General features: G+C 40.7%; 1 protein-coding gene across 2 annotated transcripts in view; it reads left to right on the top strand.

The window, feature by feature from the left end:
- The window catches only part of LOC116048894 (poly [ADP-ribose] polymerase tankyrase-1-like), an 83,058-nt gene that overhangs the window by 43,770 nt on the left and 13,487 nt on the right, over positions 1–25,801 (top strand). For both annotated transcript variants that reach the window (XM_031298186.2, XM_031298188.2), the window contains 11 exons: positions 7,794–7,888; positions 8,533–8,599; positions 8,918–9,104; positions 11,254–11,375; positions 11,470–11,561; positions 11,829–11,907; positions 13,160–13,331; positions 14,876–14,955; positions 18,089–18,234; positions 18,359–18,524; positions 24,195–24,414. In XM_031298186.2, the coding sequence (XP_031154046.2) occupies positions 7,794–7,888; positions 8,533–8,599; positions 8,918–9,104; positions 11,254–11,375; positions 11,470–11,561; positions 11,829–11,907; positions 13,160–13,331; positions 14,876–14,955; positions 18,089–18,234; positions 18,359–18,524; positions 24,195–24,414 (1,426 nt within the window). The remainder of the gene's footprint in view (positions 1–7,793; positions 7,889–8,532; positions 8,600–8,917; positions 9,105–11,253; positions 11,376–11,469; positions 11,562–11,828; positions 11,908–13,159; positions 13,332–14,875; positions 14,956–18,088; positions 18,235–18,358; positions 18,525–24,194; positions 24,415–25,801) is intronic.

Here is a 25,801-nt window from a genome sequence, read left to right on the forward strand (position 1 = left end):
TGCAGCTGCAGCTCGTTGGTACAAATAGTTTATTAGGAAGAATCGGCTGTCAAAAGTTTTGTTTCTCAAACTGAAAATTGTTATATTAAGTGCAAACAATGAATTTAAATTATTTTAAAAACACCTACTGTAATTTAAAGAACTAAAGAAGTTTAGTTGTTATTAATATTGGCCGATTCGGGCCAGGAGCATTAACTCTACATTAATGTGTATGTTTTGTTGCTGAAAATTTCCATTTTAACTAAACTAGTACAGTGCCCTTTCAAAATGTTTGTAATGGGCCGATTGCTTGGCCTGTGGTATTGCTGCTTGATTTCTCCAGAACCATTGTACCCTAAAATTACTTACAGAAGGACCCCAAAGCACTTAATATGCAACCTCACTGTATAGCCTACTGACTTACTGTGTATTTCTACTTCAGAGGAAAACGTTCTACTACTACATGTACCTGACATTGAACGTTGCAGATTCAGATTTCACTCTACTTCTAGTGTTGTCTTTTTCGTCAACGATACATGTTGATAGTCAGCGTTTAATGACGGCGGAGCTGTCTCGTCATATATCGTTAACAAGTTTAACACTTAAGCAGAGGCGTTCATTTCCAAACAGGCTTAGTGGCTTGACGTTTAATGTTGAAGTATGGATTTGGTTTGCGGAGTATTTTGCTGACGGTAATGTTATTAGTGTCAAAAGAAATGCAGTGTTCCTGTAGGCTTTTTGTTGGCAGCAAACAGACAGTCAGAGCCGGTCTACGGGAAGACACAATACCAGAGTCCCCACTCCCGCTGCTGTACTTCGGATGTGTGGGGACTAGAGTGCGGATCGGGCCGCATATTTCTGTCCGAGCCCGGCCCGCGTCCGACTGAGCAGTAACTGAACCCGACCCGAGCCCGACAGGCATTAAGAGATTTATGTCCGATCCCGACAGTTAAAATCTCGTTTTTTTCTCATACTAATGACACATGTACGTTTGTTTGTGTGTAAAGCCCGCTTTTATTAAGCAGCTGTAGGAAGGCATTCGGAAATGTCAATAGATGAGCGCATCAGCGCACACGGGGCAAGAGGCGCGCACCTACATAATAAGCTTTTTTAAATTTAAAATGTTCAATGCCTTATCGCGCTGATGTGACCGAGCCCGACCCGAACCTGAACATCATTTCTAAATATCTGTCCGAACCCGGCCTGGCCCGTCGGGCTCGGTTCGGGTATCCATCCTCTATTGGGGACACAGGCACAGAGATTCCTCGATTTATAGATGGATGAATATAAATAAATATAGGATTTTGGTAGTTTGTACACCACATATAAACATGTACTGTATGTGTCATAAACAGTAGCTAATTAGCTAAAATATACACCAACTACCAGTGTGGTCCCTAAATATAATAATATGGAACTTTTCATTCCACCTATAAGAATGAAGTAATGCTTTTGAGATATGAGGGTTTAGCTGAATGGAGAAAGATACCTGAAAAAAATGTAGAACCAGCGTGTCCGTCTGAGATTGAAAGAAAGAAAAGACTCTTTCTGCGTCTTTCAAGGAGTTTTTTTCCTGAGGTTAATTTCGGAACTGCTGAGCTTTAAACTTTGCCGTGGAGCCCACAGCTCCTCGGAAAAGTCAGTGTTTATAGCTGAGAGGCTGCGCAGATAGACTGGTGATGGGGTAAGATATCAGTGTATGTGTTTCTGTGTGTCTGGCTGTGTGAGTGTGCATGGAGAGCATAAGATGAGAAGACTAGCTGTGGATTATTTATCTTTCAAGCTGTTGACTGGGCTGAACTGTCAGCGCCGTGTGTGTAGGTGTGTCTGTGTGTCTGTTTGTGCGCGCGCACGCACGCAAAGCAGGAATAGCACACAGATTTGCTAATGTTTATTGATCCAGTCATCTGACACTACTCATCTTGTTAGCTCGTCCACCTGCTGAAGTGCAGACCTGACCTGAGTACTGAGGCAGCTCAAAGAGTCAAGTTGTTCCAATATTTATTCTAACATAAAAAGTATAGTTTTACTCCTACATTTAAACATGTTTTTTTGATGAACTGTGGAAATGTGTTAACTGACAACAGCTCACAATTATTTTACATTTAGCCCCGTTTTAACCTCTTTTATAACCTTATCTTCTAAATCATTGCATAATGAGAAAAGCTTTTTTAGAGATAGCTTGGGAGAAATGTTTTAAAACACCTGGAGAAACGTCAGAATTAGTCTTTGGAGTTATACGTATCTGAACATTTGGTACAGAATGACTGTATAGATTTATCCAGGTTCCAAATCCGAGGACACCATTTGGATGGATGGATCAAATGCAGCCCTTAGCAACAGCCCAATGGTTTTGACACATTAGAAAGATGTTTTAATACATATTAGTCTGTAGCATGAAGCCAAGACAGCATCATCATTTTGTGAAAAGGATGTCTTGTGTGAAACAGGCTCATTTGCTGATTGATGCTTAAACCGATGCTGCAGATCACATCGCTGCACCTGTAGTTTTCACACTGACAGTGCATATATATATATATATATATATATATATATATAGACAGTGCATACACTGTGTTCCAAATTATTATGTAAATGATATTTTACACTGATTTACCTAAATAGTCGATGCAAATGACAGTCAGTATAATTTCCAAGTCACCAACCGTTAGGGTATAAGTCGAATTTCATTGAACAAACCACCCAATGAAAAGAGTATCTTTTTTCACAGTTCTTGCATCCATTGAACTTGTGAGTTTATGAAGAGGTTCTCAATAGGGTTGAGGTCAGGGGAGGATGGTTGCAGTGGGCCCAGAAATACATGAAGACTAATTTTCAAACAGTCTTGTTTACTGATGAGTGCCGTGCAACCCTGGATGGTCCAGATGGATGGAGTAGTGGATGGTTGGTGGATGGCCAACATGTCCCAATAAGGCTGCGACGTCAGCAAGGAGGTGGCGGAGTCATGTTTTGGGCCGGAATCATGGGGAGAGAGCTGGTAGGCCCCTTTTAGGGTCCCTGAAGGTGTGAAAATGACCTCGGCAAAGTATGTAGAGTTCCTGACTGACCACTTTCTTCCATGGTACAAAAAGAAGAACCGTGCCTTCCATAGCAAAATCATCTTCATGCATGACAATGTACCATCTCATGTTGAAAAGAATATCTCTGTGTCATTGGCTGCTATGGGCATAAAATGAGAGAAACTCATGGTGTGGCCCCCATCCTCCCCTGACCTCAACCCTATTGAGAACCATTGGAGCATCCTCAAGCAAAAGATCTATGAGAGTGGGAGGCAGTTCGCATCAAAACAGCAGCTCTGGGATCAGTGCATTTTGAGTTTGTTCAATGAAATTCGACTTATACCCAATATATAACGATTGGTGACTTGAAAATTATACTGACTGCCATTTGCATCGACTATTTAGGAAAATCAGTGTAAAATATCATTTTCATAATAATTTGGAACACAGTGTGTATATATATGTATGTATGTATGTATGTGTATATATATATATATATATATATATATATATATATATAGATTCAGTTTCAGTTGAGGTACAGACAGCTATATATTTCACCCTCTTTCCTCCATGGTTTCTTCCTTTTTAACTCTGACAAAAATGTAATTGTAAGTAATTTAGTGAAAATGTTTAATTTAAAGGGACCCAGATGAAACTGATCTGGGATTTAAGTTTAATTATCTCACACTACTGACAGAATATTTTCTTGTTTTAAAAAAGTGTTAAAAAAGCGACAGTTTGCTGTATGTGTTTGTGTGTGTTGTAATCAAACAGGCACACACTCATGCAAACGACACAAAATGGTCCAAGTGTGGCCGTTCACCCTCCCAGATAGATCATGTCTCGTTGCTATGGCAACTGCTGACAGCTAGCAGTCACCGTTGTCATGGGAACAGCTTGACAGGCTCATAAAGAAAATGGTAAGACTGAGAGGGAGAGAGAGGAGGCTGGAAGAGAGGTTAAAGAACAATGGGACACATCACAAAGAAGGAAGCAGCAGATTACACATCCCATATGTTTTTTAAATGTTTTGTTAAATCTAAATGTGTGATTGATATTTGTGATAGTCCGGCTTATTTTTCATGCTGTTTTTGAGACGATTGTGTTTGCTGTCAAATGACAAAATAAGCTAAATCAAATACATTTTGTAATGTGACGAGAATTTGCAGCTACCATTCAGATTAATAGTGTTTCTGTGGAGAGGTAAGGGATACATAAAAAGAAGATACATGCTACTATGGTAAGTCAGAAAGAAAGATTAGTATTTTCCATCTTGGCTTCAACATGCACTCCTTGCTTCCTTTATTTCCTCCCATATTTTCTCCTTCCCCTCCTCCACTACTGACTCCTCTCTACCTTCTCAGAAAGGCTTTTAGGTGATTAAAACACCACAGAATGTTTTGTTTATTGCTATTGTTCATTTGCAGTCTGCCGCTGTAAGTGCCGATTGCCTCTCTTTGAAATATCGTCTACTAGGTTTTTCACTTTGGGGCAACAAATTTCATCAAGTATCTTATTTATCTTACTTTATGGATAAAAACACCAAGAGTTGAAGGACACAGGCACCAAAAACAAACAGCATCTAACTTACTACACTCACACTTTTGCAGGTGTTCAGTCCGACTGACCGACAGAAAAAACATTGTCATCCATAGAGCATGGCTAAAAACACAAACACTTTGACATTTCATAAAACCCTTTTTTTCACTGAAAGTGTACTTCAACATGCAGTATCACTTACATGCCAAATGATGGTATTTCTGAGTAACCCAACTGATCCTGAAAATACCAGTAGGCTATATGACATGCATAGTAACTATGCCGTAAGCCCAGGGTTCAACCTATTTTTTTAGACTAAAATGCTCTCATTCTCACATCTCTGGATCTTGAATACATACTTCATTTCTTATACACTATGAACAGTCATAAACAACCCTAATTTGATCTTCTCTACACTTGAAATATTATGCCGTGTAAACACCAGAACATTTAAAGACCCTTATTTATTTTTGCTCACTGTACTGCTGCTGCACTGTCTTTGAAGAGCATTCATTAAAAAAAAAAAAACTTTCATTTTTTCCTTCTCCGCCATCTGAAGGGCCACTATGTGACCTTTCTAATGGTAAAGAAAATACAGAAAGAAATACATCTTTGCTTCATAAATTCAGTGCACTAGAAAAAGAACAGGCTGCAGTGGAGGAAAGATAGATGATAAATGGGTGATGCTTTTGATTATTAGCACTATTGGCATGTGGCTGGAGCTGCTTTTTTATGACTTTAATTCAGATAGACTTCTGTGTGGAGAATATAATACAAGACTCCCTCTCTCTCTCCCTCCCCTCTCTCTCTCTCACACACACACACACACACACACACACACACACACACACACACACACACACACACACACACATACACATACACATGCTGCTCTCACATGGTTGACAGATTGAGGGGGTGGAGCTTAAACCCAGTCTGACCCTGGCAACAACATCATGGTGATGCAACAGTACGTGTGTGTGTGTGTGTGTGTGTGTGTGTAGCAGGGTTTAATGTATGTAAATGTACTGAGGACCTGATCACTGTTTATTTATATCTACAATTTGAAATAAGTACACACACACACACACACACACACACACACACACACACACACACACACACACACACACACACACACACACACACACACACGCACGCAGAGAACGACACTGCATTTGAAATGAAGATGATGACTAACTGTGTAGTCTGTATAACTGTCCTGGTCCTTCCAAATGCTGCTGTCACATCCTGTAAATACAAGTGTACCATCTGTCCACCCAGCTCTGCCTCTCTGCCTCACTGCTGCTCCTCTGCTGAACTCCGAGATCACCAGAGATAATCTATTTTTTTAAGATCTCCTCTGACATCTGGTCAACTCTAAGCAGGACATGGGCTCAAAGCGAAATGGCACCAGGAGCTAATTTTCACTTTCATCTGACAAAAAAACCTTAGTTGCAACAACTAATACCATTTTTCTGACCAAAGTTAAACCTATTACTTCTTTGATAAGAGTTCCAGTATCCTGTCTGTGTCACCCTTCGAAAACATTCTGCATAATTTACCAAAAAGGCAGCCAGCAGTGAGAACGTAATCATTTTCTTCATTTTGTTTGGATAAAAGTATGAAAGTTAGAGATGCTCCACTTTGAACACCAATGCTTTGTAAACAATTTTTATATTTTTGGTGTTGCCAAGGTTTTGCATCATGGTTTATGAAATAATGTTGTAGTCTGACTTATAAAAGAGAAATATTTCTCTATAAGTGACCTCTGAATGACATTGTTATGGAAAGAAAGATACCTAGAACACCAATACTAGTCTTCTCTAAAATATAGCGGTGTGTGAGGTTGTAGTCTGTACTGTAGCATTCTGAATGCTATTGATATTTCAGCTTGGGTTTTTGATTAAATTGATAGCAATTGACATCCCAAAAAATGCTGTTAAATTGTTTGAATACAGCTGGCCTGCTCAGCTCAGATTGATGCACTGTTTTGGGGTTTGACTTGGTTTGTTGTATGAAGATCATGCTGATGTTTTGTCATACGATTTGGGTAAAGCTTGCCCTGTGCAGCCATCATACCACCAACATCTGTATTCTGCTGACAGGAGTCACAACTCCTGGTCTTTCTCTCTGAGCACCTTCCCTTTATTTCCGCCCGACATCAGCCTGCTGCTAAAAAAGTTGATTGATGATAAAACATCTACCACTTTTCCATGCCATCACCATGTAGGACCTGTTGTTGTTATTATGTTATGAAACCAGGTGGAATGTAAATGTAGTTTCCACATGCATACATTGTTGTGTTTATAATGAAGATTAAAGCCTTCAGGGAATACTTTCTTTGTAATTTGGGTGAACTGACCCTTTCACGCGGAAATTGTGAACCGTTTTTTTCATAGTATCATTGTTAAGGCTTTGATTCACAGGAATATTAGTAGGTTTTGAAGACTAATAATTGGTGGGTCAGCTTTTCTGGAATTGGACTGACTCTTAGCATGAGAGTTTCTGGAAGATTGCAGGCCAAATGGCATGTGTGAAAGGGGCATTTCTAGTTAGCTCAGTGTATGCTATAGAAGAACTCTTGCAATAGATCTGCCTGCTGCATGTAGTAGCTTTAATCCCAGCCTTATTCACAATGTGATCTCTAATACATCCGGTGTTGTAAAATGACTTTTATATCATGACTTAGAGGCAGGATTTCCATTACTTTTTCCTGTAACAAGTTCAATTTGACTGAATAATGGGAACGAATAATGGGAACATTCTCACCGCCGTAACATTTCTCCACCAGTGTGGGTCTCACTCCAGCTTTAAAGAATGGCCTTTCCTGAGAGCATAACGAGGAAGCACTGCATGGAGAGCTGAAGCCATCTCATCTCAGTCCCATCTTAAACCATTCAGAACTGCAGCTTTTCATCAGTTTTATAGAGGAAATATATTAGGGCTTTATAACTGTAGACTGTTGGAACAGCCCATTTCTCTCTTACCTTAAGGAATATTGTACAACTGGCTGCTCAGTGAGAGCCAGAATGTGTACCTCCTTATTGCACTCTTTGTATACAGCACTGATGTCATGAAGTCATAATGATAGGCTGTAGAACGAACATGTGGGCTTATATTTACTTTATATTTTTGTCTCTTTTTTCCCCTCCCACTGTGTCTCCCCTACTTACCCTTCCTCTTTTTCTCTCTTATGTTGCTCTTATTGTCCCTCTTTGACTCTTTCTGTGGCCCTTCCTGTGTCTCCAGTCCACTCCACTCCACCTGGCAGCAGGATACAACAGGGTGAGGATAGTTCAGCTGTTACTACAGCATGGAGCAGATGTTCACGCCAAGGACAAGGGGTATGTACAAGTAAATACAAAAATAAACAGAATAGATTTGAGGTAAAACTAGCTCATGCACATACTGAGACATGCTTAATTTTGATTTTTGGTTTGGGAGTTTCAAGAGGTGACAGATGTAGTTGCTAGACTGATTCTAGCTGTTCCCCTCAATTGATGTTATTTAAAATTTAAAATTTAGCTCAGATAATTTAGGCAGACAGTGTGAGAACATAAGGTGAAATGAAACTAGAATTTCATCGTAAATAATACATTTGGTGAAATTATTGAGATGCTAGCAACACGGCTCTCAGGATGGAAAGGATTAGTGCTAATTAGTAAATGTTAGCATGCTAACACGCTAAGCTAAGCTGGTGAACATGTTAAACAATATATCTGCTAAACATCGACATGTTAGCATTGTCATTGTGAGCATGTTAGCACACTGACGTTAGCATTTAGCTCAAAGCGCCTCTGTGCCTAAGTACAGCCTCATGTAGCTACTAGCATGGCTATAGACTTAGTTTTGTTACAAAATTCATTATTAAACTGCAGAAAGATATAATGGTATAGAGGTAAAAAAGTAGGATGTTTAGTTCTGTGTTTAAATAGTTAAAAATGTATTCAATGTTACTAAGATGCTGTTATGTGTTTTGCGCTTCCAGTGGTCTGGTGCCTCTACATAATGCCTGCTCTTATGGACACTATGAAGTTACTGAGCTGCTGCTAAAGGTACACTCACACATGCTAGCTCAGCTTAGGCAGTGCACTTACACTTAATTAATATCATAATATTTTTGCTAATAACAAAAAGGGAAATTGAATCGCCAGAGAATTAAGTTCCACTGTTTTGTTGTTTCATTAAAAACAAGACAGATACGTTCCAGCCTTCAACAGCGTTTGTAAGTTCCCCTCGGAACTATAAATAAATAAATTCAAAGAAAATCGTTCTCAACAATGCAAACTTTGCTCGGTTTCCTCCCAGCCACTTTTTTTCCATCTCTCTATCTTCCACCCATTTATTCATCCACCATGCTTTTTGTTTTCCAGCATGGAGCGTGTGTGAACGCCATGGATCTGTGGCAGTTCACCCCACTCCATGAAGCGGCGTCTAAAAACAGAGTAGAGGTCTGCTCTCTGCTGCTGAGCCACGGGGCTGACCCGACCCTGCTCAACTGCCACAGCAAGAGCTCCGTGGACATGGCGCCCACTCCTGAGCTAAAGGAGAGACTTACATGTGAGTGTGGTGCTTCATTTACATAAACTGCAGCTGCAGCTAAATGTGTCACAGTGCTGAATTAATGAATGGGTTGTTTTAGGATGGGTGTATTTACACCAGCCATGTTTGGAGCAGTTTATTTGAATGTATTGAGCATTCAGACATTTGGAAATGTGAATCTCAATCCTTTGATAAGAGAACTGTTGTTTTCTGGAGCTGAAAACAAGGAATTATGGGTTTGAAGAGAGACAGATAATAACATCTGACAATAACAGTTCCACATGCTTGGAAAGCTTAGTAGAACAAAATGAAGTCTTGACTGGTGATAATATATTCAGCTGTTTTTTCATGTGTACTGAATGAAACACCATAGAAGAAGAAAGCAAACAAGTCTGTCATTTCTACTCGTTTCTACTTGTTATGGACTAATTTCCTCTTTGGCAGCAAGGTGTACAGAAGCTGTCAAACTCCTTCAGGTTAAACTTGGCTAAAGCAACACTCATAGGGCTGACAAACTCTAAAAGATGTTCTCTTGTCTGTGTATACGTTGTGAATACAAATATCCTTGAACAACTATGCATTAGGTTCCATTTTGATTTCAAGTTGATTTATTTTTGCTCGAGATGTTAAACAGATAACCTCTCACAATATATTTATACTCTTCTCCACTGTTGCTTTTCAAAATACTGATTGTGTTTGGAACATCTGACATGTATTTGTGCAGCCATAAAAACAGTACATTCCCGTACATGTGTTCTCCGAATTGAGCACTTTGCAGATGTATGATGCATGTTAATTAAACAGAAAGAGCGCTATAATTAATGAAATATATTTTTTACATCTACAGAGTCAAAGCAGACAAGATAAGTGTTTGTCGATGCCAGAAAGATCTTTGCAACTCTTTGACAGTAAATTAGTGAGTCAGCTCTCTCGCTGCTGCACTTGTTGCTTTATCTTTGTAATGAGGCAGATCAAACAAACATCAAACGCTACAAGAATCATAAGCCATCATCACTTTATGTATAACTGCAGTACAATTGCTCCTATTAGTTGTTGTATTTTGACGAGGTTGTGTCTTTGAAACACATCTCAGTGGGACATTTGCTGCAATAACCAGACTTCAGTCACAGGAATACAAACTGAAAAACTGTAGGTTTTTGTTTTTAAAATCAGACTATTCTATGTAGTATTTCTTCCACATGAAGGGGGGTTGTATTTGTTTGGCAGTTGAGTAAAAATATCAACAATCTTGTTTTGTATGTCATTGTAATTGTGTATGACATCATAGAATTTATAGGCAGCTGATGAAATGCAGAAATCAAGAAAATAAAACCATTGACATCATATACATTTGATTGGTTGCTGTTCAGCAGCTGTTTGTCAAATCTTGTCATTTAATGCAACAACAAAGGCAACTAATAAATCAGATTAAACATTTACTGTAATGGTTTTCCTATCTTAAGAATGTTTTAAGGCATTTGAAGTTGGCTTTTGAAAGGAGCTGCACATGAAACCCAAAAGGTTTGTGAGGCACTGTGGTAGACAAGCAAGATAAAAAAAAGACTTCAATTTTCTCTTAAAAGAATAAACTGCAGAGGCAGCTTCTGTCCCCCCCCATTCATCAGCTGTTTTTTATGGTGTTTGTTTTGTCTCATCTCTCTTGACCATGTTCCCTTGAAGATGTGACTTCTGTGTGGCGCTCAAATTATTTGTTGAAACCTTTGATTATAAATGCATGAATTCCGTCTCTTGATCGGTGGATAGACTTGAACAGGCTCCTTTTTATGTTGTCTGAAATGCTTCTGAAGCAAAATAGTTTGTCTGTAATTTTTAGTCCTCGGGGTATAATCACTTGTTTCCGCTCCAACTCCGGTACACAGAATGGCATCATAAGTCATTAGTTCTCTAGTTAAAACTTTGAAGTAAACTTTCTGAAGAATTGCTGTGAGGCATTGCAAGTGAAAGAATATATTGTTGTGGTTGGGTGAGAACCTCGTAAGTCCAGATTTGTTTAAGTTTGTCATTTGGTTGAAGCACCAGTTGCTCCTCTGTGGGTTTAGATGATTTGGGTTCGTAGGAAACCTGTCAAGATAAACTCAAACTTCACCTGAAACCATGGCTGCTTTCTCTGTTCCTGACATGTTAACATTGTGTGTGTTTACTGTAGATGAGTTTAAGGGCCACTCGCTGCTTCAAGCTGCTCGCGAAGCTGACATGGCCAAGGCTAAGAAGACCCTGGCGCTGGAGATCATCAACTTCAAACACCCTCACACCCACGAGACTGCGCTGGTAAGATGAATACACACACAATTGCGTTACTGCAAAAACACATATTCCTACACTGGCGCAGAGGTGATAAGATGATGTTTTGTTTGTGTGTTAGCATTGTGCGGTAGCATCGCCGCACCCCAAGAGGAAACAGGTGACGGAGCTGCTGTTGAGGAAAGGCGCCAACGTAAACGAGAAGAATAAAGAGTAAGTGCTGTCGTCATCTGCTCATAAACAAAAAGTGACACTGTTATATTTGGATGCTAACTGCACGCTGTCAACAAAATGATTAAACATAGAAATTATTGCAGGCTGATATTGGTACTTTTGAACTGAAGCTGCTAATAGTTGGTATTTTGTACAAAGTAGGACACTAGATGAGCATGTTTTTGTAAAGGTGTACTGCTCGTAAAACAGAATAAACCAATGTTGAACACTCACCTAACCTCCTCCTTTTTTCTCCTCTCTCTGTAGTTTCATGACTGCTCTCCATGTAGCAGCAGAACGTGCTCATAATGACATCATGGAGGTGCTACAGAAACATGGTGCTAAGGTAAACCACATTACATTACATTACATGTCATTTAGCAGATGCTTTTATCCAAAGACATTTACAATTGCTATATATGTCAGAGGTCGCACCCCTCTGGAGCAACTAGGGGTTAAGTGTCTTGCTCAGGGATACATTGGTTGATGTATAGCAGTGGGAATCGAACCCAGGTCTCCCACACCAAAGGCATGTGTAATATCCACTGCGCCATTACCACCACAGTATTTTCCGTATTCACTTATATCATCTGTCATTTCTTTCATATCTTTATTTTCACCTTTATCCAGCTATTTATGTATGTATAATGTTTTTTTCTTTTTGTTTGTACATCCAGATGGGGTTGTCTCTTTCTTATCCCCATGTACAGTTCCTATTAACGTTATTCACACTGTGGTTTTACAGCATTGAATTAAAGTAGATTTAATGTGGCTTTTCTGACACTAATCAACAGAAAAAGTCCCTTTTAGTGTTAACGTGAAAGCAGATCTCTACATAGTGAAATTAATTACAAGTATAAAATATAAAATAGAAATAATTGCAATAAATGTTTGCACAATCTGAATCATTAGCGTTAAACATCAGGTTTTTTTTGTGTGTCAGACCCTCAGAATTAAAGCGTGAGGGATTACTTTCAGAGCTGCCATTTTGATCTAATATCCAACAGTCATACAGGGGGAAATTCAGTGAGGAGTGAGTACTAATTTTCTTTTTTCAGTCTTACTAGTGCACATAGCATTCCGGGTTGGGAGAAAAACGTGCTCTAGTTTATTGGCATTTCTTTAAACCAATCACAATTGTCATGGGCGGCTCCGCAAGGAGCTGCTGCAAAATAGTCGTGAGAGAGAAGACTCAGATTTGACAGCTAGCTGTCTCAATTTACCATGCAGAGATCTGAGGAGCAGTCAACCATAGTCCTCATAAATCCACCAGAGTTTAAAATTTGTACACAAAGAAACTGACATCGGCGAAAATCCATGCATCTGGCAGAATTTCCTGCGGCACCGGAGCAATCCCTGAAGTGGAACGTCAAGGATATAGACTATTCTCACCAGACACACTGTAAATGAGGCTATTTAAGGGGAAGTGGATTCATCTGAATGTATGTTAGTAAATCACATACAAAAAACAAAACCATTACCGTTAGTGGAGAGAGAACAGATTTATCCAAAGGCGTTTTAAAAGAATTGAAGACACAGCAATTTAGGAAAAAATGTTCCTCTCAACAACCGTGATACAAAGGTGCTTGTGTTTGCAGGTGAATGCCCTGGACACGCTGGGTCAGACGGCTTTGCACCGTGCAGCAATGGCAGGCCACCTTCAGACCTGCAGGCTGTTGCTAGGATATGGGGCAGACGCCTCGCTGGTGTCACTGCAGGGATTCACTGCTGCTCAAATGGGAAATGAAGCTGTTCAGCAAATACTCAACGGTATGCCACTATGTGTGTGTGCGTGTGCGTGTGTGTGTGCGCTCCTTGTTTTGGTTGCTATGCAGCAACTAGCAACAGTGGGATTAACTGGAATTGTTTTGAAAGGTCAGTATTGATACTTTCAGACTAAAGTTGCAGATTGGGTAAAGGCAGAGTGAGTCAACTCACCTGTTCTGTGTTAGAGGAAACTCCACATTACATTACTGCATGTATTTCCAGATTAAAGGTGCACTGTGGTAGTCTGGCTATCACCAGACCAAGCTCAATCTTTTAAGATTGAACATTAGTCTGGGGAGTCTGCTCTGTATTTTCTACTGCACAAGAGGCGTGATCAACGGGCATCGTTCAAATGACTCTGTACGCAATTGGATGGTCCTTCCACCAATCAGACCAACGATCCAGGTGACGTACTGGTCCTCCATGAGCACGACCAACGGTGACACGACTGCAACAACGGGGTTTGAGCTGAGCTCCATTCTTTTGGCCACCAGAGGGGCTAGCTGGTAAATTAGGCTTTAACAAAGCCGGTCGGTAGTAAGGCAAACACATCCTTCTTTTGTAGGAATTGTTCCAGGGCAAGTTTCTGTTCCGTTATCAGAGAAAACTTGCCTTTGAAATCTTTTAAAACAGCAGCGACAGCAGCGGCATCAACGGGTTGCTGCGCTTCGGTGGCCACCATGTTGAATGTAAACAAAAAGCTTCTTGCCGTCGCTTCTCTATCGTCATTGTGTTAAACCCGCCAATATTGCAGCAGGTGGATAAGCCAGTTTGTGATTGGTCCCCGCAGATTTGTAACAGAAGCAGGAACGAAAAATGTACAGGTTTCCAGCCTGTGCTGCAGGGCGAAATCAAATCGCCGGCAGATCGGGCTGGGTTTACCCAGTCTAGCACTGTGGAGCTTCCCTGTAAACAAACCCAGAGACTTCAAGACGTTACTGCGCCCAGCCAGGAAATAGCCAGACTAGCTGTTTACTCCCTCCTTTCATTCTAAGCTAAAATAATCAGCTGCCAGCTGTAGCGTCATATTTACCACACAGACATGAGAGTGGTGTCAGTCTTCTCGAATAGATCGACACCACTCTCATGCGAATAAGCATAATTCCCAAAATGTCAAAATATTCCTTTAAGTAGAGCAGCTGTAGAGAAACCTCCAGCATATGTGCCTGCCCTGATATATTGGCAAAACTTTGTCTAACCACAGCATTGTAATCATCAATAGGAAAATTCACTTCCCAAGTCACGGCAGTCACTGACATCAGTTGCACATTCTGCTGTACAGGGTGAATCATTCTCTCCTGTCAGTTATTGGCAAGGTGCAAATCAACACTGTTGACTGTAGACATTTTTCCATTTTTGAATGCAACATGCCCGCTCTTGAAGTTGTCCATAAACTAACATGCAGCAGTGACATCCTGGGTTTCAATGTGGCCAGGGACTTTTGTCTAATGTCATCTTCTCTCGTCATCATTTGCAGAGGAAACATTTACTTTCACGTTTGTGCAAAGCATTTTTATTCTGTGATTGTCCAATGTTTTGCTGTGTAGAGAACGTCCCGGTGAGAAACTCAGATGTGGACTACAGACTTCTGGAAGCTGCTAAAGCCGGAGACCTGGACACTGTCAAGGTAGTTTGATTAGGATTTGTCACATTTTGTTACTGATAGTTGACGTTATCCCCTACTTGTTTTTTTCTGGGTATTAAAGGGTTAAATGAGAGAATAATTTATTTCCCTTCAAACAATTAATATGCCTTAATTTGAAAAATGGAAATGGGAAATAGAACATGACCTCGGTAGCCTTGGCATGTGTAATGACACCAACCCTGGGAAATAATTTTACTCTGAGGGAGCAGAAATCCATTTTAATTGCCTCATTAAGGTTTGGAAATAATGTGGAATCCTGTCCAGAAAGATGTGTGAAACTTGACTGGCTGCATGATTGAACAATTATAAATAAATGTATAAGCCCTAAAAATGCCTGAGCTGACATTCCACAGGTTATACAGACACCCAGTGAAGAAAATGTGATAGAGTATATTGTCCTTAAATATGTAAAAACGTAATTGTTAAATCTAATAAAGGATTTTAATTCATGTGACGCAGCGATACACAACATGATATGAAGAACTATAGATGGGCTCAAAACTTTTATAATGTACATTTAACAGGGACTCATTGAAAGTGTGGCACAGATAATCCTGTCTTCATTTTTAAATGAAAATGGAACAAACTGCCCTGACCTTTGTGACTGCTCTTGTTGCTCTTATGGAGTCCTGGTCCTAGGGATTTTTTGTTAAATGTCAGGTGGATATTGTTGGTCATGAATCTAATGCCTTCTGTTCACATCTTTGTATTTTCTGTCCACCTTGATTCCAGTAAAATTTGCATTGCAACATTTCTTCTGTTTAAAGACCATATTTCCAATCTCATAACATTTCCGACTGCAGCACTCTGTATAATCATAGCCACTGTTAGCACTTTGTTTTGTACCGGGGCCCACTCGTGTTAAAAATGTAGGCGCGCATGGTGCTCTATAATATGCCTCGGATAAAACCACCCACCAAATGTCAGGACCCGGTAAGATCCGGCAAAGCATTTGACAAAAGTATTTGGTGTAGAGTGAAAATCATTGCGTCTTTACTCGCCGAGGCAGGCAGTAATGGGGTTATCCAGATGAAGAGAGTCTGTCAGCGTCTGAAGTGTGATGCTTCGGCAGGTAGGAAGGGAATTGTAGCAGAGCAGGCAATGAGGTCTGGTCTGGCTTTCTGTCATTTTCTTTTTACCTGATGCACACACACACACACACACACACACACACACAGAGACACACAGACACAGAGACACAGCTACTGATTGACAGAAGAGAAATAACTTTGCTGGGCTGATTCCTGTCATCTTTTCCAGTGTTGAGAAGGTTCAGACTGTGACTGTTAGAAAGATTGGAACACTAGAGGACTAAAAGGTCAATGAACAGCAACATGTTCTACTACTTTCGTAGCAGCTACATTTACTGTGTTTGGAAATATTATTAAAAGTACATAGTGCAACATTTAGCAGCTAACGAGAATCAAAAATAGAGCCAAAAAGGAGAGTGATTTTGGACTTACATTCTTCCGGTGGCCACAAACACGACTCTAAATCAATGGTAATGTTGCTCCGTAACTGGATGTGTCAATAAGCATCTGTCTGCCAACAAGTTTGGCATATTAACATAAAAGATATGTTAATGTTGTGTTCGCAACTTGTTTCTGCTGCTACAGTTTTTGACGTTTTTTCCTTAAACAAGCTTTCATAAACCGACGCGACGCTACCTCGATGACAGTTGAAGTGAGGGATAATAGCTTGATTAACGAATACATCTGCCAGCTGGATGTTTTATTTTATTTCCTGTAGAATAGGATCCTGGAGTGTGGTAGAAGGAAACTTTAAAATAAACTTCCCACTGTGTCTCCTCTCAGTACTGAACTGTGTAATTGGGTCTGCAGTAACAGAAATATTTTCTGTGAGGAGCAGGGTAGCAGGTGTTCAGCAGATGTGCATTAACTTCAGTTAATAACTTCAATATTGTTGCTGTTGTTCCCTAAAACCCTTCATTTAAAAAAAACATATTTCATTTCACGGACAAATATTTCATCATCAATCATGGTGGGTGGGCAGAGGAACAGTTTTACTCTTTTCTCTATTTTTGTTTCTCTTTCTTGCTGTCTTTTACAAGTACTGTTTGTTCTTCTTTGGTGTTGGTTGCTGTTTATTTGGGAATAAAAAGGATGATGTAAACATTTGAGTGATATATTACCCAGATTTTTACATCAGCCTTCCTTTTTATGTATCAGGATGATATATCACCTCTTCACAAGATGTTTGTACTTTGAGAAAAGTGTATTTACATTTTGTCATTGCTGGCCACTGTATATCTGACATAGGTTTAACAGTCTACAGCAATGCTGTACTTACAGGTGCTTTAAGCTAAACGTTTTCACATGCTAACAGTGACAATATTAACTGATGTTTAGCAGGTGTAATGTTTACCATTTTCACCATCGTATTTTAGTGTATAAGTATGCTTATTTGCTAATAAGCACACAAAGTACAGCTGAGGCTGATGGTAATGGTATTAGTTTTGAAAGTACAAAAGTGAACCTCATGGTGACAGTCAGGGGATCTGGTTCTAGCATTGCTGAAACAGAATGAAATTAGCCATAACATAAGTACAGTAGTTTCTTGCTAAATCTCAAGTAATTAACATGATTAAAAAAAATTCATAATCAGCAAAGAACATTGACACGCCAAAGAAATGCATTGTGCTGAGAAACACCTGCTAAATTCAAGGCCAGACAGAGAAATGTTCCATATTCATATTTGTATGTAGATTACATACGATTTACGCCCAGTTATCAGAGAAAAATGATGGGTCCAGTTTCCTATTTTTCCTACCAATATTTCCGATCTTGATATTTATTACGACTCATCATCCATCTTCAGTAAGAATGTGGTGTTGTTGCACTTGAATATAAAAAAAAAAAACTCCATGTTCACATTGTACTTGATGAAAAACCTCTGGGAATGATCTAATCTCTAAATCAACTTTCTTTGTCCTTTTAAAGCTGAATAATAGAAACTATAATGTACTACGTGATTGGTTATGCAGCAACAGAGCGTATATTTATTTGTTCATGGCTCTTTGGTAGATCAGCTCTTTAATTTAAAAAAAAGCAGATATTCATTTTAATCTTCCCTCTTTGTCTCTGTCTCTTTCCAGTCCTTGTGCACGGCTCAGAATGTGAATTGCAGAGATCTGGAGGGGAGACACTCCACTCCCCTTCACTTTGCTGCCGGCTACAACAGAGTGTCAGTGGTGGAGTACCTGCTGCACCACGGGGCCGACGTGCATGCCAAGGACAAAGGGTAGGACTCTTAAGTTATGGTTTCATTTGTAGTAAACATTTACAGACTGATGTTGGTTTACATAATACATTAGAAAGTCATGGTACAGTTTTAGAAATTCTGTGTGTGCTTTTTCCATCCACAGTGGTCTGGTTCCCCTCCATAACGCCTGTTCGTACGGTCACTACGAGGTGGCCGAGCTGCTGGTCAGGCACGGAGCCTCGGTCAACGTGGCCGACCTGTGGAAGTTCACGCCGCTCCATGAAGCCGCCGCTAAGGGCAAATACGAGATCTGCAAACTGCTGCTCAAGGTTAGACATGCACTTTCCTCTCCTAACATCCAACTAACCTTGAGTGCCATAAATGCATGGACAACCTTAGTAGCAATCAACTCTTGATAAAACACAGTGGTAGTCACTGCTGTGAAAATCAGATTAGTGCTGCTTAAGGTGTACAAACAAACAGTATGGATCAGACTTTTCCGTTAAATGACATTGTCATTACAGCCTATAAAGTATTCGCTCAATAGTATGACTTGTCTTGCCCTCTGGGAGTTTTTTAAGCCCAATCAGACTACAAGGCTGAAAATATCTGCAGTGCAATAATACCTGATTTCCACATCTCATAGAGTCTAAATGAGTCCTGTGAAATGTTGCAGTTTTATAGCTGAATGTGTTTTTGTTTTTCCTATCAACACCTCCAGACAAGGCTACATCACGAGGGTTGCCATATGGGGCCGCATAAATTATTATTAGATCAACACACAGGGCGAGCGCAGCAAACCAACATCTAATCCCACATCAGCTGCAGAGAAAATGTGCTGCTTTGAGATATTGAATTCAGAATTCCTTTTATTGTCATCGCAAAATGAGATTAAGTTCGGAATAATAAGAACGACCTAATAATGAAATTAAATACTTAGAAAAACTGAATGTAATTAAAGACAAACCAAATATACCACACAATTGGAGTTAAAATTGAGAGAGTTAAAAACTATTGCTCAGAGTCAGTTATATATTTCGATGAACAGTATTACATGAACTACGCAGCAACAACAAGCAACATTTCAATGCAGCAATCAATAATCACCATAACTGCAATTGAGGAGTGCTGGTGGTGACAAAGTAAAAGTAGGATGATGCAGTGAGAGAGTGTGTAGGTGGTGTATGGTGCAGTGGAGTTTCTGAGATGACAGCTATGGTTGAGTGGAGTGGGCAGTGTTAGGGAAGGTGGCAGCTCTGTCGGAAAAAGCGATGGAATCACACTTGGCAAACAAATCATGACTAAAACCTGCAGCAGAAGAAAACCTCACATCTGTGTGGAGCGACGAGGAAACTTCCTCAATTGACCACATGAAATAAACAAAATTGCCATATTTTCATCATGTTTTCCACCGTTTGAGGTTTGACTAATGCTCTTTGAATTGCCTTTAATCGTCTCATCGCGGCCTCTTCTGCAGTGGTTTAATGGCACCTGACTGGAGAATTAGTGCCACAAAGTGTTTATCTTGATGCACCAGCTCCTAATGTCCGTGTAACAGTAGCAGATGGAAACTCACATTAATTTGCTTTTTTTTAGCCGGTGAAAATGCGGAGGTAATATCTATTATTTAACATTCTATTATATTGTATGCGTGAAAGGCCCATAGGGAAACTGAGATTGATTCAAAGTTGGGATTTTTTTTCTTGAAACACTTTGTGTTATTTGGGTAAGAACAGTTGATAGTTTTGGCACTGGACTAATATGGTTGGTTCGCCAAGAAATATTCATCCCTAGAGAGCATGAGAGGTCACTGAGTGGTTTGATGGTGAATTATATGCTGTGGCATTTACAGTCACCAGATGTCAAGCCATTTGAACACCTAAAGGAGATTTTGGACCAACTCCACCATCAGTGTTGGCTTTTCTTTTAATTTGACACCCATCTATAGTTGCTAACTTGAGGCAAGTGGGGGAACTCTGACCTGCAACAGTAATGGCGTTTTTCCATTACATGGTACCTGCTCGACTCGCCTCGCCTCGACTCTACTCGCATCTTTTTGTTTTCCATTACGAAAAAAAGTCCCTGGTACCTGCTAACAGGTACTTTTTTTAGTACCACCGGCGTCGAGGTTCCAAGCGAGCTGAGGCAATACCAAAAGGTGACGTGAAAACGTGCAGACTTCTGATTGGTCCGAGAAAATCGTCACTAATCACTGCGTCATCATTGCTAGTGACAGACGGGGGTGTCCTGAAAAAACCCGCCATTTTTAAATAGTTTAGCCAGCGGTGTTTTTTTACTGCCTCCAGCTTATTTGAAACTAAATTTTTCTTCTGGCTGTGGCAACAGCCACATGCCGAGAGTCAAAAAAACACACCTTCAGCGTTCTGTGTGTGTCGCGTTAAGCCCGAGACAGACCAAGCCTATAATCGGCGTTGGACAGTCTGGCAAGGTCATTGACTCAAGTCTGTTCGGTGTGTTCCGTGCCGTCGTCCGTCCTAGGGGCCGTCGGCCTTCATTTTGGCCGATTTGACATATATAATCGGCGGGGCGGGCACTGCCGGCAGTCGGACTCAAATGACCCATCTGATTGGTAGAGTGGTAACCCGGAAACGAGGAGCGGGATGAGCGTGACTAGAGTCTCTCAAAATCTGACAAAAATCTTTTAAACTGACCTTTGTCGATCTGAAATGAAGACCGATTCAGCAACTGCATGGCCTATTTCTCGCTTAAAATGTTTTCAGAAACACGTTTCGGTGAACTATTTTAGAATATGAGCTTGTATTCTGACCAAGCCGCCATGACAGTCTGGCTTTGAATTTCCGGAGAAACCAGACTCGTTCGTCCAATCAGCTGCCGGTTTTTATTTTTGGGACAATACAGATTAGCGGCGCCTGCTGTTATGGAGACGTATTACGTCTCATCTCTTCGGTGTGTTCTGAGGCACTTTTTTGACCAACTCGGGGAGACTGATCAGTCCAACTGCCTTTTCTGCAGAGGGTTGGCCGTCTGGTTGGTGTGTCACGACCTTTAGGTCACGGCAGTTTCCTGCAGCGTCGCTATGACGACCAGCCACGCTCGCCTCAGGCATGAGGCGGTACTAACTCTGCAATGGAAAATGGAGGACGGGGCACCGCGGTCGAGTCGAGAAGAGTAGAGCTGGTACAAGCAGTGGGTAAGCACCATAAGATGCTTTTCGGTGCTCATGAAGACCGGTGCTACTGTAGTTGTCTCAGCGCAGGACTTTAGCATGTCCAGCAGCTTTGTTTATGTCCATCTACTACAAGCCTGGCTTCTCTTAGTGGGAGTTTAAGTAAAAGTGATTGTTCATCCTCGTCTGTATAACCTCAGTGATGGACTCAATGTCAGTTGGGAGTAGCCTGATGTGCCGATAAATCCCAGTAAGTGCTCTCAAAACAGTCCTGGAGTTCAGAGATACAGTAGCTCCCTCAGGCCACACTTTTACTGATCTGATGGTTGCAGTAAGAGGTCTGGAAGTTAGAAACACACACACAGATGGTCGATTCTTCAAGGTGGTGGGAGGTTTTGGCATTTTTCCACTCTGCTGGGAAAATCCTCACACTGTCTGCACTAAGTTTGTGATTGTGATTCTTGTATGAACATGGCAGCGCCCTCATTTCCCCTTTAACACACACACATGCACATAAGTAACAGTGTGTGTTCCCGCATGTTGGTGCTAATGGCCCTCGGGATGTAACTGTTTTGTAACTTTTTTTAACTTTTGTCTGCTCTGTTAGTTGTCAACTTTCTATTGTCCCTTTTCTGTGTTGGATTTGTGCTCAGAATAAAACTCTGTTGCAATCTCAGTGCTACGATATTCTGGAGGGATCTTATGAGATATACAATACGTGCATTAGCATTTTCTCTGTTAGGAAAGAAGTGCAGGGACATAATGAATTTCTCCTTCAATCAAAAGGAGAATCTGCCTTGTAAGCACTTGGCATGAAATGTCGGAATTTACATGACTTAAGGTTTGGGTGTGATGTATCGTAGTCCTGCCAACTGTCGATCAAGCAGTGTGACATCTTGCGGTATGGCTTTTTTCTGATTGTTCAGACTGAAATACCTGTGAAACTATTGGATGGATTGCCAAGACATTTGGTACAGATATCCATGCTGCCCAGAAGATTAATCCTGATTTATGCTTCTGCGTTGAATCGACAGCGTACCCCCGCAGACCCCTCTGCATCACCGCGAACCCCCCTCCGAGCCCTCCGCCATAGCTCGACGTGCACCTCCAAAAATGTGTAACTTTGTGTCGAGGCGACGCAGACCGCAAGGACTGTGATTGGTCAACTCGTCCTGTGTGTTGATAGTCTGTGTTTCAAGCAGCCTACTGTGGGGAGTAGCAACATGCTAGTTCACTGACATAAGCTTTGCAAATAAACTCAGACATGTTTTGGTTACAATGGCGGGGTTTGTAAAATATCTGTTTGTAAAGTGTCTATATGTCAGTAACGTTTTGAAATTAGCACTTCACCAGCAAGCAGTACTTTGTGGGCAGTTGTGCTAAAGTTTGCTTGCTAACATAACATAAACTGGCTGGCAGACACCTCGCATATAACCTCAGACTTATCACCCCCTAGCGTTATGGCGGTGAAATGCACCGCAATGCAAAGCAAACCCGATGCAGAACTCCGAAAGGGTCACGACGCCGTAGGAGCGACGGCATAGCTATGGCGTGGAGTTGACGCAGAAGCACCAGCCTTTTATTTTTTATTTGGAGAGCCCTAATTTTTCCTGTAGCGTCACTAGCAGGTTGACATTTTTGGCTTTTAGAGAAATATCTCAGAATGTTTGCCATGGAATTTGGTTCAGACATTTCATTTATTTATTATTTATTATCCCTCAAGATGGTCCCTTAACTTTTCATCTACCGCCATCATCAGGTCAAACTTTTGAATTTGAATTCCTGCAAAGCTAATGACATTCCCATCAGCCTCAGCTCTAATTTGGTTTTAGCACTAATTAGCAAATGTTAGCATGCTTAACTAAGATGGTGAACATGGTGAACAGTACATCTGCTTAAAATCTGCATGTCAGCATTGTCATTTTAGGCATGTTAGCATGCTAACATTAGCACTTACATAGTCAAGCCTCATAGAGCTGCTTTCATGGCTGTATCCTCTTAATCGTGTTTGTAAACAAATCAAAAATGTAAAATGCCTTACCTTTTATGAGCCAGATAACCGGTCAGAGAGCTTATAGGTTCCAAAATGGTTCACTATTGTAAATGGAACATCTTTCATGAACTGAATATAAGCTGAATTCAATGGAAGAGTAACAAAACCGACATGTATTTATATGTAAATGTCCCCAGTTATTACTTAAATGGGCCTCTATTCTAATTTTCCTGGATAGCGAATAAATTACAGCAGCAGCAAAAAGATAATACAAATCAAGTAGGGCAGACAAATCAGAACATGGTTAGGTTGAAAAACACTTTTAAAAAGGGAATACAGCCATGAGAGATGTTTAACGGACAGTTTGAGGCTAGCAGTGGACACCCAGGGGAGTGGTCCCACAACATCACATTTTAATGAGCGGGTTTTCAAAACTTACAATGAAATGACAAGTTAAACCGTTACCTAGGAGACAGTTGAACGATGAAAATGTCTGCTTTCCCCCCCCATCTTCAGGATCTCCAGGGTATGTGGTGTTTTCCACTGGATGCCCTGTCCTCACTTTTCTACCTCCTCTTCGTCTTTTCCTCTCTTCTTCCCTCCGGTGTATTACCTTCATCCTCTTCTCACTCGTCCACCTGTCACCGTCTCTTCCCGGTCTAAGTGAAACGCTCTCACTGGGGTTACGACGATAAGGGATCAATTATAGCTTATGTTTTGTACCAACATTCCGTTTTTAAATTTTGTCTTTGTTACAACAAAAAATATTCTGTTTTTTGATTGCAAACACTGTCTGCCATATACAGTAGATGTTGGTGTGCATTTACACTGAACCCCATTTTGGCCTCCTCTCTCCAGCACGGAGCGGACCCCACCAAGAAGAACCGAGATGGTAACACGCCTCTGGACCTAGTGAAGGACGGGGACACCGACATCCAGGACCTGCTGAGAGGAGATGCCGCGTTGCTAGATGCCGCTAAGAAAGGCTGCCTGGCTCGGGTGCAGAAGTTATGTAGCCCCGACAACATTAACTGTCGGGATACGCAGGGACGCAACTCAACACCTCTGCACCTTGCAGGTAATATGCATGTAGAATCCCATTCACAGGTCATTGTAATAAGTAAGCACCTCTCTGATTATATAAAGCTCACTTTGCAGACACATTGAGATGAAAGATAAAGCCATAGGTTTTTTTGTTGCGTTTTGGCTGGAGTTTCCAAGAAGGAACTTTGGAAATGGATTATTCGCTGGTGCCAATCACTCTGGCTACAGCTTTTCAGAACCGCCTATGATTTTGGCTCAGTGAAGTGCCAAGAAGAAGGCAATAAACACACCCAGACAGCTAAAGTCTAGAGGGCAAAAACACCTTGTTCATAGACAGGTGGGCTGAGACAATTTACCCATTTATTAATGATTTTTGATTACACCAAATGTGTGTGTGCAAAAGCTTTAGCATGCAGATCCCTTTTCACTCTGGTGGCTGATCTAAAAGGAGGACACTCAAAAGTTAAAATCAAAATGGAGTATGAGTTCCTAAATGTCACCACCAGACCAGCTTATGTAATGTATGTGTTGTTTTTTTTTAAATGAATAAATAAAAGTGGACCATAAAAAAGACTAAACTAAGAGTTGAAAAGCTGAGGGGCCCGGCCTGAAAAGAGCCCTGGTGATATAGCTAGTACTGGGAACAGCCAGGCAGGAGACCTCTGCCTCAGCATGTCAGGCTGTGTTGTGGCTGAAAGGGGATCAACATTTCTGAAATACAACTGAGAGCCTGACCACGCAGTGCCTCAAACGTTTTAATGTAAGTTCTAAAAGGCACAGGGAGCCGGTGAGGGTGGTTGGTCTTTTTTTAGTAATCGTTAAGAGCTGGACGTCAGCGTTTTGGATAAACTGGAGATAGGTAACTAATTTATGGCGACCTAACACTAGTACCTATCATGTACTGTAACAACCTTGGATCTCACAAAAACTTGATGACGTTTTTAAATCCTGATAGCAGAGATACTGTAGGTCTTCAAAGGTGCGCACACACGTACTCTTGTATTTATTTAGGATCTATAATCATGATAGCATCAGCTTCAGAGATAATAACAGACACACCACTCTGCATAAACAACACAGGCCAGCAATGTCTTCAAACCTTGAAGAGCAAGAAGGGACAATATTCAGATATAAGGTTTTTATCTCAATGCTTTTTATATTTTCTTATCAAGATTCCCATACAATGATGAGCACAAACTCTGACATGATGTGAATATTACCCTTATGCACCACAAAGGACTTTTCTGACAGCTTGCGTTTCATGGTGTCTAAATGAAGTCACTCCCCAGTGGAAAACTATGCATTTTTAGACTAGACTTTCATGACCAGGCTAGCTTTTGTATGATGATAAAGTATGTCTTTATTAGCAAATGATTTGCAGCCTGACTGGCACTTTTAAAACTGCTTAAAAAAGACTTTGA

This window comes from Sander lucioperca, chromosome 1 (genome assembly GCF_008315115.2).
Source record: "Sander lucioperca isolate FBNREF2018 chromosome 1, SLUC_FBN_1.2, whole genome shotgun sequence".
NCBI classification, from domain to species: domain Eukaryota; kingdom Metazoa; phylum Chordata; class Actinopteri; order Perciformes; family Percidae; genus Sander; species Sander lucioperca.